General features: G+C 34.9%; 2 protein-coding genes across 2 annotated transcripts in view; both read right to left on the minus strand.

The window, feature by feature from the left end:
• Nucleotides 1-3,983: 3,983 nt before the first annotated feature.
• Nucleotides 3,984-18,108, minus strand: LOC149475943 (phosphate carrier protein, mitochondrial-like). Its single transcript, XM_089713071.1, has 9 exons — nucleotides 17,967-18,108; nucleotides 16,210-16,313; nucleotides 14,086-14,182; nucleotides 10,752-10,921; nucleotides 9,263-9,424; nucleotides 8,125-8,304; nucleotides 7,221-7,358; nucleotides 6,159-6,290; nucleotides 3,984-4,451 (listed from the first exon to the last, which is right to left on the minus strand). The coding sequence occupies exons 2-9, from the start codon at nucleotides 16,306-16,308 to the stop codon at nucleotides 4,359-4,361; spliced, it is 1,071 nt and encodes a 356-aa protein (XP_089569197.1). The 5' UTR covers nucleotides 16,309-16,313; nucleotides 17,967-18,108; the 3' UTR covers nucleotides 3,984-4,358.
• The window catches only part of Klp64D (kinesin-like protein 64D), a 153,362-nt gene continuing 141,939 nt past the window's right edge, over nucleotides 6,974-18,396 (minus strand). Inside the window, exon 15 of the mRNA XM_089713024.1 lies at nucleotides 6,974-7,147. The gene's annotated coding sequence lies outside the window, so the exon portion shown is untranslated. The remainder of the gene's footprint in view (nucleotides 7,148-18,396) is intronic.

Consider the following 18,396-nt stretch of genomic DNA (forward strand, 5'->3'; position numbering starts at 1 on the left):
GATCCCGCAAAAAAACTGGAAGCGATGACTCAAAAAAGAATCCATAGATTAAAATATAAAGCATTTTATGCGATTTTGCAAGAGGAGGACAAGTCAATCAAAACTATAACCTTTGATTGTCAGAAGAATCAAGCATTACCCAAGGTTCCAGATCAGAGGCGGCTCGTGACAAAATTTTATGGGTGTTCACTTGAAATAAAACACTGAAAATACATGATGTAAAGCTGTACAATTTATAAAAAAAGGGTGTGTACTTATGTACACGCGTTAGAAGTTTATACTTCTTTGGCGTATGGAAAAAAAATACTAGATTAAACAACTTGAACATAGTTATCAATTTTCATACCACCTAGAACTAACTTCATGCTGTTTAATTTAGGTGAATGATAAAACCAATCGTAATTCAAGCATTATCCTTGCAAAAAGTTTACTAAAGTTTACTAATACTAAAACAATTAGTACCTATATGCCGGCGCAGGAGACCCAACTGTAGGTGGCGTGAATCATTTCTCAAAAGTAATTTTATCATATGAAATCAAAAGACTCGTTCAACGATGCTGCATTCCTCGAGGAACAGATATTCATAAATCTTTTTATTAAATACAATACTGCCATACCCTCAAGCGCTGCAGTCGAACGTCTGTTTTCCATGGGTAAAATGTTAACACCAAAGCGAGCCTCGCTTTCAGACGAGAACTTCAACATGTTAATGTTCATGAAGGGGAATATGCAGCTTATGCCCGACGATTAAATTACACATATGAATTATACAAGTATTTTGTTTTATTCCTAACCTGTTAACTTCCAGAACCTAAACCAATAAGTTGTATAAGTTCACTAACGCAACGATATAAAAATGCAATTTTACACATCTGATAATAAAGAAACTAAACCAAATAAAAGATCAAAGCGTGCGAAATCGCTTTTCCCTGAATCACAATATCGTAATACTAAAATATTAACTAGACCTCTTGTCGATTCATTAGATGACGATGATGATGATACGTCGATTCAATATCATGAAAACACATCTACATGTAAAGACAGAGATGACTTATGTGTGATTTCAACGTCATCAGCCAGACCGTATCAACATGATGTTGTCTCTTCAAAGTGAATTAAAGTCAATCATCAAATTTGAACTCAAATGTACTAATAGATCCTAACCTTCTACTAGTAAACTTTCATCACCAGCAAAACGCAAAACCATGCACTCCCACCACTCCCACAGACAAAAGACAAAAACAACAATAAACAAAAGTCCCGAAAGCCCCGGAAAGTCCCGGTTCTATTCTGAGCTAGTCCCGGACTTCCTGGGACTCAAATATAGTACCGAGACTTCATTCCCTACTGCACAATCTTCAACGGTAAACAAATTGCAGGAAAAAATAATGTTAAGGTGTGTCACAGGCCCAAATTCTCAATCCTAACTTTACAGCAATGGAGTCTTCACAAAGTAAACTTTGTATGACCGAAGTTAAGAAGAAGACCGAAACTTCGGTCATACAAAGTTTACTTTTGGTAAACATTGGTTTACGTTTGGCAAATATGTGCCGTAGTTTTAAGTTATTGTAAGCTCTTTTATAACCTATAAATATATTGCTGCCTGAAACGAATAATTAAAAAAAATAGTCTCTTTTTTTGGTGGAGATATCATAAGCATAAGCCAGCCTACAGTTTGTAGGGTTATAGCCCAAGTATCTTTGGCAATAACTAAACAGTTACCCAGATACATACACTTCTCGAATACAGAACAACAACAAGATCAAAAAAAAACAATTCTAACAACGAGGAAGAAGTCTTATCCGTCATGGATTGAACAATGTTATAGTGGCAATTGATTGCACCCATATTAAAATTAATAGACCAAGAAATGTGGAACACTCGGAGACCTATAGTAATAGGAAAGGTATCTTTTCTATCAATACTCAAGTAATAACATGGCCAAATGTGAAGATTTTTTTATATTGTAGCATGGTGGCCAGAGAGCTCCCATGACAGTAGAATTTTCAGAACTTCCCGTGCCTTCAGATAATTTTCTAGAGATGAGATTAATGAAATTATTGTTTGTGACGGTGGAATCCCTTCCTTGACATTTTTGTTAAGAGCGGTGACAGACTAGCGTTTTATACGCGCGTATGAGTAATGAGCTCGTTTTACGAAGCGCATGTAGGCGCGTATAGACATGCCTTTTGTCACACGCTCTTACCTATGTAGCGACGACAAGCCAATTCACGAGTTATCGAATTTCAAGTGTAGTACTTAGAACAAGACCCGACACCTACAAGTGTCGAGAAAAACATTCGAATCCCCCTGACGTGAACGTACAACCAAGAACTTTTCGATATTTAATGCAGATTTGATGAAAATTTGATAAGATCTAAACATTAGACAGCTACAGTAGACAGTATACAATAAACATTTAAACAACTTTGGACCTCAGAAACTAAAAATAACAGCAATCAAACACTAACAAAAATAACTGTTTACACGAACAACCACAGGGAACAACCACGAACCACATTTTTCTTTCAATTCAATCTGCAAAATTCGTTATTTGATTGTCAACCACGTCCATTATCCAATATCCATAGGGCACAGAATCACAGATTAAGTATTTAGTTACTTATGCACAGAATGTTCAACCAAAGACAATTAATAATTTTCGTTTGCACAGAGTATAAACTAGGTATCATGTGATTTAATACTCATAAAAATACCAACAAAAAATATATACTCGCACATAATATGCATAAAAACCATTTATGATTTTGACGACAACGTTCCAAATATATCAAATAATGGTTAGAACTTTTATATATTTAATATTCATATGCTAAGTTTATATGTATTCTGATCAATGATCATAAAAGGCTATAAACAGTAAAATCTAATCTATCTATAGCGAAAGAAGATTTTAGCGGAAAATTTAACTGGTACTACATACTGAATACTCTTACTTTGTCAACATAACTACTTTATAGCTAGATCTAGCAATTTTTTGATGTCAGGCAGCTACAATTTTTTGAAACTAGTAGCTAAACTTTTTAGCTACTTTTCCTGGCAACTTTTTGTTGTTGGCCAGAGCGATGAAAAAAACAAGATGCCGCCCGGGAATTCCCAAAAAATAGACCAGAAGCAATAATCTTCTACAAGGGTGAGCGAGATAACCTATCATGCGACTTGCTTACTCACTAAGGGGATTCCCCTTTTACCTACTACTTTCGTTGAGTTTCGTGGGTCTTTGCTTTAATTTCATTTTATTATTTTCATTCAAAGCTTAAATCTTCAAATCTACGCAACTAATTTTGACCCGGAATCTGTTTGCTTTGATCTTTGAAATTAAGCATCAGATTTTGACGAGGCTTTTGTTAAGAATGGTTCTTGAGGAAGGTTTTATTTAGTATATATTATTATGTTTTCTGCAAAGCGGATGAACCCGCGTGCGGAAATTTATATATTATGCCGCTCTTTGGTTGACATTATAATCATAGTTTATCCTACTAATATTATAAATGCAACGTTTGTGAGGATGAATGTATGTAGGATAACAATTAGAGACACACACACATAGAGGATAACTTGGATAAACACATAGTACTTGACCAGTTGGTAGTGGCCCTGCCTGCCAAGCCGGAGGTCGTGGGTTCGATTCCCACCCGGGGCAAATATTTGTGTGATGAACATAGATGTTTGTGCTGTGTCTGGGTGTTAATTATCTATATAAGTATTTATTAAAAATTATTATCAGCCATCTGGTTTCCATAACAAGCGATAGCTTAGTATGGGATCAGATCGTGCCGTGTGTGAAAATTGTCCCGAAATATTTATTTATTTATAGGTTCCATCCCGGAAATTTCACGAGAACGGGAAATATGTGGGGTTTTCTTTGAAAACGCTGGCAAAGCCGCGGGCGGTTAAGTTAGTTTTAAATAAATATTAAACTTTCTACAGCTCTGCATCAATACAATAAAACAAACCAATACTTCTAATATTTATTAACTGTCAACTTTGGTTACACGGTAAACAATGGTGAAACAAAAAATGAAAAAAAAAAAAAATAAAAATATTTTTTTATTTAAATAAAAAATAAATTACACGATTTCATACTCATGGATCACAATAATACATAATATATAGTGGTGTAGACGCCATGCGGCTCAATACTCGACTCCTAACCATTAACTACAATTACTATTTGACATAATTAAAATGGCGTGTGACATTTAAAAATTACTATACATCTGTACTCTGCCGTATTGAAAACACGAAATGAGTCATCAACAAAAATTGGCAGTGGAATTTGAACGCCATACATAAAAAGGTCAAATAAATAGCGCCTAAATGTTTTTAAGTGTTCATTTTGATTTCGCGGCTTCCTCGGCTTCGAGCCTTTTGCGCATAGACTCTGGCATCTCGGCCGGTGGTGGTCTGGGCATCCTGAGCCATACCTGTCGAAAAATTAAAAAGTTAAAACACGACAAAATGGCGGCAAATGTGACACGTGTGACATTTGACAACTCATAAATTTTCGTGTCCACATTTCATATCGGTAGGAACAATTGGTTAATTTGATTAATCATAGTACGTTAGTCTATATGTCTGTCTATTGCTTATATTGAATTTTAATTATTTAAAAAAAAAGAAAACCTCAAGGCTGTATTCTATATATCATCACGCTAAGACCAACAAGAGCTGAGCACTGCGCGTAAAACCGCAGGGCACAGCTAGTGGTCAAAAAATATTTTTTTATTATTATTAATTGACTGTCCGACCGAAATTAGGGATATTTTACAGTGAAATTTTGTTTTTAGTTTTAAGTAAGTAATCTTTAAATTTTATGTTTATACTAGCGGTCCGCCCCGGCTTCGCCCGTGGTACCTACATGTTTAAACTATCCTATCTCTCAAGTTGGATCGAACTGCACATGGTGTGCGAATTTTATTATAATCGGTTAAGTGGTTTAGGAGTCCATTGAGGACAAACCTTGTGACACGAGATTTATATACAGATTATATGTATGTCCACTTTTTTCGAAAAATAATGGCTTTATTAATTTATATATTACTAGCGGTCCGCCCCGGCTTCGCCCGTGGTACATGTTTACGTTTTCTCTACATAAGAACTAGGGATGTAACGATACCGATACCGATACCGATATATCGGCCGATATATCGGCAAGCCGATATATCGGTATCGCCGATAATAAATCAACCGATACCGATATTTTTTTATTAAATTCTTTCTTTTCTTTTATGTTTTTGCATTGTATTCATTCATATTGTTTTATTTCTGTTTCTGTAATAGTGTTAAGGAAGAGCGGAACCTCCTGACACAAGCATTTTATTTGCTTACTAGGAGTGTTCTAATCACAAATTTGTTTATGTAAAGGAAAGAAATAAATAATTTTGAATTTTTTTTTATTTTTAACGTGATAACGTTTTTAAAATCGTTTTAGTCGGGTGACATGTGCATAAACTTGTGTCACACCAAAACCTCACGAGCGCGATCGCAGGTATAACGAGAGAGAGACGGACCGATCTCCCGTTTCATCTCGAGCGCTGCCACTGCATAATGTTATCACGTAAACATCTCGATCGTAAACCTACTTTACAAACAACCAATTTTTTTGATATCAAATAATTCAAAAATCCGCGCCCAATGAACGATGCGGGAGGCCGCCCGCGCGTGCGCACTTTGTTTTCTGAAAAAACTCTACCAATTATAGTAAACTTTTATTAGGTACTGATTGTATGTGTATTACTTAAAGTTTAACTTCGTAAAATAATAATACTAAAATAAATGGTTTTGTTGTTTTTTGATTTGGCATTTTTATTTAAAAGAATACGATTAACAGTTGTCTCTGTTAAATGTTGGTAACTTTTTATGCATAATTCACTATTTATTTTTCTACCAAGCCATCGATATCGGTATCGGTATCGGTATCGGTATCGCCGATACATTACTACAAATATCGGTATCGGTATCGTATCGGCAAAATCATGTATCGTTACATCCCTAATAAGAACCATCCTCGTACTTCAAGGAATATAATAAAAAAAGAATTATCGAAATCGGTTCAGCCGTTCTCGAGTTATGCGCTTACTAACACATTTTGCGATTCATTTTTATATATATATAAGATTAGTAATAATTACCTTGACCGCATCATAAATGAACCATTGCAGAGCAGTCAGTGTACCGATCATCACAATCCTGGGGCCGAGACCCTTCCACACTCCGGCCATGCCCAGCTTGCCGATGATCGAGCCAACTGTGGCCGTCTTGTCCTGAAATTATTTAATATTATATTAGAAGGAGTTGTATGTATATGTATGGATATTATATTTATAGTTTTTAATATATCTTCACTACAAAGTAACAAAGATTTTCCACAGGACAGTTCTTTGGAATATTATGATATATTATGTAGTTAGATATAAGTTACATAATATTAAGTAATATTGACATGATTTTAAAAGAGCAACTATGGAGTTTCTTGCCGATTCTTCTCCATAGATACTGCTTTCCGAATCGGTGGTAAATGTTAAAAATACTTATGTAATGACGTTTCGAAAGTGCTACTAAATAGTATTCTAATTGAATAAATGGATGTTTGAGTTGAGTTGAGTTAGATCCATCCCTATGCTTATATCTTCAAAACTACGCAACAGATTTTGAAACAAACGCCTAAAGAATTTTCACTTTAAAATACCCATTCAAATCAAAATCCGTTGCATAGTTTTAGGGAAAGGGACAGCTACTATGTTTTTTATTTTATACAATGTCGTGAAAGTGAAGTATATATGTATTTAAAATTATATATTATGTATGTTTATCAGCCATTTGCTTTCCATAACACAAGCGAAACGCTGAAATATATATTTATTTTGGCTCCTGAGACACAGTATTAAACAAGTTCGAAAGCCGAATGATTCATTATTTTCACCAATCACCTGTATTATTGTGACAATAAAGATTTTTAAGCTATTGCATAGCTTCTATCGCGGGCCTTGAGCGCGGGGACCGAATCGAGAAATTCCGTAACGAAAAAACCTCACGCTCCCCACTCCGACGGGGACGGAGGTGTGACTTGAAGGCATAGCATGCAATAGCTTTACCGCGGCAGTCCTCGAGTGCCACACGTCTTTTTTTAATAATTAATTATTAAAAAAAGACGTGTGGCACTCGATTTTTTTAATTATTTATTTATCTCTCACCTGGTTAAGCTTAGATACGACAGTGTCCGCTGGGTGTGAGACGATAGCGCAGAACACACCAGCAATGTAACCCGCTGCGAAGGTCACAACCAATTGTTCACCCTTACTGCATTGGTCGCGGGGCTTGGGCACTACATACTGCGGAAATATGGTAAAATTATCTATACTAATATTATAAAGCTGAAGAGTTTGTTTGTTTGTTGGTCCGATTTAAAAAATTCTTATATATATTTCATCACGCTACGACCAACAGGAGAGGAGCTACGGGGGTGAAACCGCGCGGAGCGGCTAGTCAATTTATATAATGCATCTATGCGAAAATTATTAACTATAATTTTGTATCGTGGCTTGGGCACTACATACTGTGGAAAACGATAAAAAATTAATTTTTAAAAAACATGGGCCATATTATGACCTCATATTCCCAGTCAGTTTACGCCTTGAACTGAACTGACTGGCAAATTCATATAGATTTTTTTTCACTAGTAGTAAATAATGTATATGTGTCGACCATTTTTGTTTGTTTTTAGAAAGCGATTCGCTTCTGGTATTAGCCGGCGCTACCGCGGCACTAACTTAAATGACTATAAACAAGTTCTTAAAATATTCTGAATTTTTTAATGTTTTATGGACTCTCTAAGATATTTTATACGATCTAGCCAAATGTCGATGACCAAATCGTGAAACGTTGACGATTTAACGATCTGATCAAACTATGTTGGCCATTTCATGAAATGAGCAAATCTACGATATGGCCACGACATATACACATTTAGATGTAAGATACCTATAGTGAGAGAGAGAGAGAATAATAAAATTTACTTTTGTAAGTTACAAATGTTAACTTTTAAAATTAAAAATGAGACAATTTTTATTTATCAGTGTTTTTTTTATTTTTTTTTACCTTATACAACAGTTCGAGGGTCTTCTCGAAGCAGGCGAACTTCATCATGGTGTATGGGATCTGTCTGCCCCATAAGGGCACCAGGCCCTTGTAGAATGTCCCGTAGCCCTCGTTCTGGACCATCTTGGGCCACGCCTCGCGTAATGTCGACGCGAAACCGGGCATCGTTTGGATTCGCACCTGTTTTATATAATTATGTATTATTTTTAAATATCCTACGATTAGACTACGATTATACTACGTTTAGAAGCTATAATTTGATACAACTCAAAAACGCATGTTGTATTTGCCTATAATTGGATCTACATCTTGCAATGCATGCTAATTATATCACATACTCAAAATATATTATAAATATAAGATGTACATCTGTTGGCAAATCAAATAAATAAATAAAATCCTACTAATATTATATTTCTGTTTCTGTAATAGTGTAAGAGCGTATACGCACTATGCGGGTAGCCGCATTGCGGGTAGCCGTCCGGCTGACCGCAAGCACAATTATGTACGTAATATTCATTTCTATGCGCACTGCGATGCGGCTACCGCAGACCGCACAGTGCGCATAGAAATGAATATTCCGTACATAATTGTGCTTGCGGTCAGCCGGACGGCTACCCGCAATGCGGCTACCTGCATAGTGCGTATACGCTCTAGGAAGAGCGGAACCTCCTGACACAAGCATTTTATTTGCTTACTAGGAGTGTTCCAATCACAAATTTGTTTAAGACCTAATGTAAATGAAAGAAAGAAATAATTTTGAATTTTGAAATTTGAATTATAAATGCAAGTTTATCAGGATGGATGTTTGTTACTCTTTCACGCAAATACTACTGAACTGATTACAATGAAATTTGGTACGTAGCCGAAAATCCCACAGGAACGGACACTATGCGGGTTTTTCTTTGAAAACGCTGCCGTCTGCGTTTTCAAAGAAAAATCTAGTAAATATATGCTTAATATTATAAAGCTGAAGAGTTTGTTTGTTTGAACGCGCTAATCTCGGGAACCACTGGTCTGATTTAAAAAATTCTTTCGATGTTAGATAGCCCATTTATCGAGGAAGGCTATAGGCTTATCGCTGAGACCAACAGGAGCAGAACTGCGGGTAAAACCGCGGAGCGCAGCTAGTAAATACCTTAGCGGCCTCCAAAGGCGATAGAGCGATGTCAGCAAAGAACTCGGCAGACGCAGAGGCAGCCAAGTAAACACCAGTTCTGTATGTGTATGCTGTTTCCTCGTCTAACATGCCTGAATAGGCCACTTTGAACACTTCGTAAAGACCGAATTTGCAGAGACCCTGTATGATAGATACATAATAATAAATATAACAAAAAAAAGTGACGTTTCAGGGGAATTTTGTAAAGGTTTTCTCATAAAAGTGTGTCGTCACAGACTTTCGGTAGGAACAATTGGTTGATTTTTGTTTAATCATTGAGTAAAAATAAACTTGTAGTGACTCTGTATGATAAATAAATAGTAATTATTATAAATAAATGGTTTTTTGGGAGAATATGGACGTTTTTTCATAGATTTGAGTCATCACTGACTTAAAAACAAAAGAGAATATGCTTAAAAAATGGTCCGGGAGCCAGCAGCAGATTTTATGACCAAGTTCCTCTCAAGCGGTAATTAGTAAAATGCATCCAAGTATAGTATTATGAAGCCTCGTGAACGTCAGCTGGAGCGCGGTTGGGGGGAAGAGCAGTTGTAGCCTCCCGTATCAGCTGACGGTTTTTCCACCAAGATACAGCCAGCTGACATATATATTTATCCACAGTTACATATAAGCTATCATCAGGTAAATTTTTGTTTGAGAGGAAATAACGGAAAATAAATTTTTCTTTAAATTTAACTTTCATGTTCGAGACACCAGCTGACGTATAATACACCATGTTGTAACCAGCTGACTATTTTTTTTCGTTGAGATATTGGGTTAGCTACAATTTGACAAATTTTTAGCTGAGAGGAAATGAATGAATGAATGTATTTTTTTTCCTATGTGCGTGGGAGGCTACAACCGCTCACCCCCCCAACCGAGCGCCAGCTGACGTTCACGAGGCTTTATAATACTATACTCTCATGCGTCTGACGAATTATCTCTTGAGAGGAAATAGTTAACCAAATTTGCACCTGGCTCCCTAACCGGCCTGATTTTTTTTTTTAATCAGTCAATTCATATAAAACGAGAAAAACAGATTTTTATGAACTGACACCTGATTTTAAAAGTTGCGACCTTTTGCGACAATCTAAGTGAGTATTAGGATGCCAAAATACAAGATTTTATGTGGTAATTTATACAGGGTATCTCGAATTTCCCAGATTTGCAGCTAATTGGGCCTAAAATGACTACACAGCATATTTCCTAGTACATATCTATACTAATATTATAAAGCTGAAGAGTTTGTTTGTTTGTTTGAACGCGCTAATCTCGGGAACTACTGGTCCGATTGGAAAAATTCTTTCGGTGTTAGCTCATTTATCGAGGAAGGCTATAGGGTATATATCATCACGCTACGACCAACAGGCGTATCATCACGCTACGACCAACAGGCGTGGAGCCACGGGGGTGAAACCGCGCGGAGCAGCTAGTAAGTAATAAGTATAAATATATGTTATGTGTTTACCTGCAGCGAGTAACCAATGAATGTAGGCGCCCACCCCTTAGCCAGACCACGCATACCCTCCTCCCGTACAGACACTTTGAAACCGTTGACCACATTCTTGTACTTGTCGGGGTCCACTTGGAGACGGCACTTGACCAGATCGAGGGGCACCACCGCTGTATGGGTTATACCTGAAATTTGGGGGAATATTTAGTAGGTATATTTCGTTTTATATACTGCTTTAATAAATGTTTCTTTCTTTCTTTCTTTCCATCGATTCAAAAGTGCTTCTAAAAATTGAAGTCCCGTGTCCCCAAGTGGGGTAAGGCCTAAGAGGCAGATGCATTATACATCTATTTCACTGATCGATTTTCTTTAAGGGACAAGTAGGTAAGCCTTCTACGCCCAGCCAGACCGAGACATTTTTTTTCGTCTCCACCGGGAATCGAACCCAGGACCCCTCGGTTTTACACTCACGTGTCAACCACTGTACCAAGGAGGCGGTCTGTGTGCTTCTAGACGAAGTCTAATTGAATAAGAATTGAATAAATAAATGTTTGAGTTTATAGCATTTAAACGTCGGTATAATAATGACTAAATCGCGTTTAAATCCCGTTAAAATCTTATTTCTAAACGATATATATAGCCAAGCGATACGTGGATGGAATACACATATACGTACGACATGACGACTTATTTTGATACACGCATTTCATAGTGACATCTTTTGGCATATTTATTATCAAATACACGTGTGAGTGATTTAGATTTCATTGTTATAAACTATATTTAGAAGTGTAATTAGTAGTAAAAAAATGAATATAATATACTACTAACGTCTTTCCACCCGCGGTGAAAGCCCGCGTGGTCAAAGAAAAACACGCATAGTCTCCATCCCCGAGGGATTTCCGGAATAAAACCTATCCTATGACCTTTCTCATGTGTCAAGCTAAAAAATTTCATCCAAATCGATTCAGCTATTAAAACGTGAAGAAGAGAGAGACAGAATAATAGCTCAAAGACAAAAAGCTACTGACATGATTTAAAAGAGCAACTATGGAGTTTCTTGCCGGTTCTTCTCCATAGATACTGCTTTGCTAATCGGTGGTAAATGTTAAAATATGTAACGACGATTCAAAAGTGCTTCTAGAAGAAGTCTAATTGCATAAATGTTTGAGTTGAAGTTTAAAGTTTATTCCATAAGAAAATCAGAAAATTCGGAACAGAAATTTTATGTAAAAAATGCTATTCTTACGTATATAAATAAATATAAACATTTACAGCCGTACAAATAAACGAGTTATAACATTTTATGCAAAGAATAAACTAAGAATAAGGAAAAATCATACAAATAAACACGAAATAAATGTAACCTAGTATAACTTCGTAATAAGTATTCATACTAATGCTATTCCGTCCTTATTACGGCTACCACCCTAGTATAAGTCTGACATAACCGAGTTAGAACATATCTTTTAGTACATTTTGCTGTGTTTTACAAGTTTTAGAAGCAATTTTCAATCTAAATTTGAGATAATAGCAATGAGAGTAATACGAGAAGTAGAAAAAGTTGAGCAAATTAATAATTTCATTACGTACCTATTGAAATGGAAAATTTTGTATGAAATGTCAAAATATACGAAATTATGAAAAACCCTTTTGATATTTATAATGATTTATTTATTTACAACATGCGCCAAACCATACATACATTACACATAAAACTTATTTCTAAACTTATCACAATAATATACACTTTCGTTGAAAATATAAATCTTCTAAGCTTGGAGTTGTATGTTTTGAGTAGGTACCAGTTATTTGGCAACTCTCTATCTCAAGGTGGGTTTATCTTCTGTTCTCCAGATATTGGATAGCGTTATCTATCATTTGCTTGCATATTTAATGATATATTTAAATTATTTCCAATAAATATATTTTAAAAAATAAATAAACAGAACATCGTATGATGAAACTTCACAACAAATTCGACGTTGTCAAACGAGCGTCAGCAAAATGACAGCACCAAGGCTTAACCGTAGACAATTTCAATGTTTTTCATAATTTTGTGAATGAATTGCGACGTTGCCGCTTTGAGCCTATTGCATAGCGTGAGCATAGTTACATCGACGTTATTCCAAATTTATTTGTAAGAAATTATGACATCCTTATTCTTTATTTATTCTTATCATATCTATGCATTGCATAAGGTTTGAATAAGCAAGTTTTTATTTGTACGGCTGTTAGATAAAGGTATAAATACGAAAATCTGTAGATTATTACGTTACACTTTGAACTTGAATATTACTATATCAAGGTCGTCAGTTTATCTAATCTATCAAATGCGTAATCATAAAGCATACTGTAACACATTTTAGTACATTGGCTTTTCATATAATTGGTCTATAAACTAATAAATAAAACTGAAGTGTTTGTTTGAACGCGCTAATCTCAGGAATAACGGGTCCGATTTGAAAAATTATTTCACTTTTAAATGAATAGATAGTCCATATATCGAAAAGGTCAAAATGTTTTGCCCAAAAACAGCAAACAGCTGATCCGATCTGTATAAAATTAGGTACAGAGATAGAGATAGATTATTGTCTGGACTAGCTGTGCCCCGCGGATTTGTCCGCAGTGCTACGCTCCTGTCGGTCTTAGCGTGATGATAGCCTATAGACTTCCTCGATAAATGGGCTATCTAACACCGAAATAATTTTTCAAATTATACCAGTAGTTCCTGAGATTAGTGAGTTCAAACAAACAAACTCTTGAATATAGGCTAACTTTTCCCGGTTATACGAGAGACGCTGCGTGACACAGCTAGTTAAGTTCTAAAATATACTTGCATAATAACAATAAGAATGTAAAACATTATTATTTACTTTTCTACAATAATTAGCCCAGTTTCAAATGCGTGTTACTAAGGCTTGGCGAGAAGCCATTTTCATCCACATCACCTTGACTACATTGCGTAATAATATTATTATACAATAATAATATTCGAAAAAGTGTGACCATACAATTTTTTTTTCAGTCATTTTAACAAATTTCCGAGTACGGATTCGAACCTGCATCCTCGCCGGTCTCAAAGGCTTCTTTGACGCGTGAGACTTGAGAATAAAATTTCAAGGCTGCGCACAATATAAATAAGACTAATATTATAAAGCTGAGTTTGTTTGTTTGAACGCGCGAATCTCGGGAATTAGTACTGGTCCGATTTGAAAAATTCTTTCGGTGTTAGATAGCCCATTTATCGAGGAGGCTATAGGCTATATATCATCACGCTAAGACCAACAGGAGCGGAGCAATGCGGGTGAAACCGCGGGGAACAGCTAATATATAAATAAGCACTTACCGCAAGAAAGGATACCGCCCAAGCCGCACAGCGCGAAGTATTTGGTCGATCCGAACTCGCAAGAGTCCCCCTGAGCTACGGAGGCGGCCATACCTCCCTTGAATTGGGAAAAATAAATAAAAATAGTAAAAAAAAATCACAGGGATCTTTGATATGTATATTAACATATCATTTCATATAGGATTATGCACAAAAAATTTTAGATTTTTATAAAAAAAAGTCGTGTAGTTGCACCACGTTAATAAAAAATTAAAATGAAAGAGCGTTATATAATATTCATGCTATTTGTTTCGTTGGATTTGTCTCCGCTTAGATTAGTAAAATCGAGAAGATAAAGTTTTTAATAAAGAATCAATTACAGGCGCAGAAACAGGGTGAGAAACTATAAAAATATAATGTTTGCAGTCTTCTGCCATCTACCAAACTCATAGGAATGCTGTTCTATGAACACTTTATAAAAAATAACAATTTTAAAATTGCCACTTAAATATTTTTTTAAATGTTTAATCTGTAACTCATTGACGATTTTATCAAGGTTAATTAAAATTTTCCACATAGTGAAAATAGTAAATGGCCTCGAGGCAAAGTTTTTCTTCAAATTTGAAATTGAGACTGACTAATATTTAACGAAATAATAATAACTTTTATAAACGTTGGAATGATTGAGTATTAGAAAAACAGTCCACAATTAAATTTAGGTGGTCTCCTTATTTTCAATATCCTTATTTTGCTGGTTGATAACTTTGTACATCCTACGTCCTACTAATATTATAAATGCAAAAGTTTGTGAGGATATATGTATGTTTTTACTCTTTGACGCAAATACTACTGAACCCATAACATTGAAATTTAGCACACATATAGAGTGTAACTTGGATTAAAACATAGGATAGGTTTTATCCCGGAATTACCACGGTAACGGGAACTATGCGGGCTTTTCTTTGAAAACGCCGACAAAGCCGCGGCAGGAAAGCTAGTTGTATTTACATAATGTCATAATATATAAACAGCTTATCTTAATCCAAGGGATAAATCCAACAACAAAAAGAAATTAAAATCCGCTCATTGTTCTATACTAAAAGTGTTGCAACAGGACTTTCATTATTTTAACTACATAATATTATTAATATATAAAAGCCCTCAGATCTCATAATCTATTGGTCACAGGGTACCACCACCAGTTCGCAGACACGCTGCTGTCGCCAGCAGTGGTGGTCACACACCTTCTGCTAACCGGCCACACCCTCAAGCATGAGTTCTCATCATCGGGCTATGGTTTCTTTATGTTGTTTAATATGGTGTTTTAAAAGTAATCTCTATTTTATGTATTTAAAATCATGTTATACCCACACACACACACGCGCACGCACTCACTCACACACATACATCTGCACACATATTATATTTGTAAACTTTAGTTAAGGAAGAGCGGGTCCTCCTGACACATGTTTTTGTACTAAGAGGACTCATCCATTTTCTGTCTTTGAAAATTGTGTGTATGACATAAATATATTTTTCATTTATCATTTTTTTTTTTTTCATGTTATCCCTGTTTATTTAGAAAAATCAAAGATATGATAATTTACAGACGTTTCTACGAAAAAATTGTCAATCATGTGAATAAAGTAATATTTGAGGCATCTAAATAATAAAAATAAATAGGTTCTTTTAAGGCTAAATATATCTTATGATTTATTATTAAAATTTACCATAGTTATTAATTTCTAATTATTATTATCTATAAGTTATAAGTTTATAACTAAGTATTTAAAGTCCATAGTATTTCAAAATATAAAATTCAAAAGTTACCTACCTATATTAATATTTTATACTTGGGCCGTATTATGACCTCTTATTTCCAGACAGTTTACGCCGTGAATTTAACTGACTGGCAAATTCATATTATGATCGCAATAACCAGCCATGGTTGATAACCGTTCATATTGCCAATCAGTTCGATTCACGGCGTAAACTGTCTGGAAATAAGAGGTCATAATACGGCCCCAGGTATAAAATATTAATATAGGTATATAAGTAAACTGACGTTTACTGTGTAGTCTGGAGGAATAAAAATTAAATGTAAATTGAGTTACACGGTGAAAATCACAAACATATTTCAGTTACCTGTTCCATAGGTGCGGCGATGGCTGGTTCGCAGTTGGCCGGTGAGAGTGGGCCGCGGAACGGCGAATTCCGCGCCGTTTCCATTAAGGATGAGAACATTGTTACTGAAAATAACAGAAAATGCACCTTGTAGTATGCTTTTCTACCAATTAAGTGTACTTTTTAATACTTAGATAAAACACATAACTATATGGAAGTTCTGCAAAAAACTTTATCTTAAAGCCTCAGATCAGAGATCAGAACCCTAATAATAGGCCAGTATAGATTTGTAATAATCAAAATATGTAAACTATATTTCATCATTCAAATAATTCAGCTCACATAAACATTTTTTTAATAATATTTATCAGATTATTCTGATTTCTGACCAATTATTAGCCCACATCAAAATTATTCACAACTTATAATTTTCACCTGTATGCCTTCATTTTAGCCATAGTCAATGCCCTTTGTCGGAATGACATAAGATAAAAAAAAAGTTACAAGCCCTCAGATCTCATAATCTATTGGTCACAGGGTACCACCACCAGTTCGCAGACACGCTGCTGTCGCCAGCAGTGGTGGTCACACATCTTCTGCTAACCGGCCACACCCTCAAGCATGAGTTCTCATCATTGGGCATTATTTATTTAATGCTTTTGTCTCTTATAATACCTATACTAATTTTAAAAAGCTGACGAGACCTGTCTAGTCAAAATTAAAAGCAAGCCTAAATACCTAGTACAAAGAAATAATTGGTAACTCAACCAAATTTGTATGAAAATATTTTGAAAAGTAAATATTTATTTAAAATGACATGCAAATTTTTTATCTGAGAAAGGTAATGGCTTCTTATTTTATTTAAACTTTGAAAATAAATATGTATTTAAATATTGCAATGTTATTAAAAATTATATTACTTAAGTAAACAAAAAAAAACTTTATTATATGTTATACTTATTAAATAATGTAAGTAATCAATTCAGCTCACTCAAAATATAATTTATCTTTATGATATAAGTAAGCCTTTATAGATAGTGGTGCATTGCAGTATTATTGACACATATTTGATTGATGTAAATTTAATAAAAAAATAAGTTTTCTATGGCTTAGTATTAGTACTGGAAAATGCATCCTAATCCTATCCATTTTCAATATCTAATTAACAATAAACATAATTATTGTATAATATGCTTAAGTACTTAATTAAATTAAGATAAACCAATTTATCAACGAATGCTTTGATTTGCAGCAATTTCTAAAATTGTTCTAGAAAGAATTTAAAATTTCAAAAAGCAGTAAGTATTCAAAAAAAGAATCCTCTGTCAAAGTTTTTAAAAGTGACATGAGAAATCCGAAAAAAAGAAGTTTAAAACTCGGTCATAGCTTTTGGACCAACAATTTAAACTGAAATTGTAGTCAATAACTCAATAAATGTACTTTCAAATTGAAACTGGCTAAATCTGATCAATACTGAACGGCACTGGGTGGTTCTCGGTAACATCGTAAACTATACATTAAGTCACAATTTGGATATTACCAAAAGGCGAATTATATCGAGTAGAACATACTGCATTATCCAGAATACGCTTTTTTAAATATTATTTAATAATTAGTACAAGGTCACGTGCAAACATAATTCCATCAGGTTACGTAAGGTAAATTATAAACGAATTTTCAATAATTTTATGACATAGCAATGATAAATGTGTAATACTAGCGGGTGTACGAGTTCTTAGCCTGTATATAAATAAGAATATATTAAAAAATTAACTTACATATCTTATATCCTGTGGAAACTATGGGACACACACCTCACCGCGCTTGCAGCACAGTGACAAAAGGAAACGACGGCGACGCTGACAGCGCCATATCGGAAGTTACATAATCACGTGGAAACTATTGACAAGCGGCGCACGCTGTACAGATTAGATAAAATAATGTTACCGTATTATAAATTTTAATAAAAGCATGCTATGGTGGTTTGAAATTTTTTTGCCGGCCGGCCAAGAAGCTTGTATCTAATACACTGGAGATTTCAGTATGAACATTAACTTGTAACAAGAAAATAATGTGACCTTGAATGACGCCTGTATGTTTTTTTATCCCTTTCACACCTAACTTGGCAAGTTAGGTGTGAAAGGGATATACATATAAGCTTCTTGCGGCCGCGGCCGGCGCTTGCGAATTAAAAATTATAAGATGTTT

This window comes from Colias philodice, chromosome 29 (assembly GCF_061535455.1).
Source record: "Colias philodice isolate Cphi_HAF_F1 chromosome 29, ilColPhil1 Martin Lab GWU primary, whole genome shotgun sequence".
NCBI lineage: Eukaryota > Metazoa > Arthropoda > Insecta > Lepidoptera > Pieridae > Colias > Colias philodice.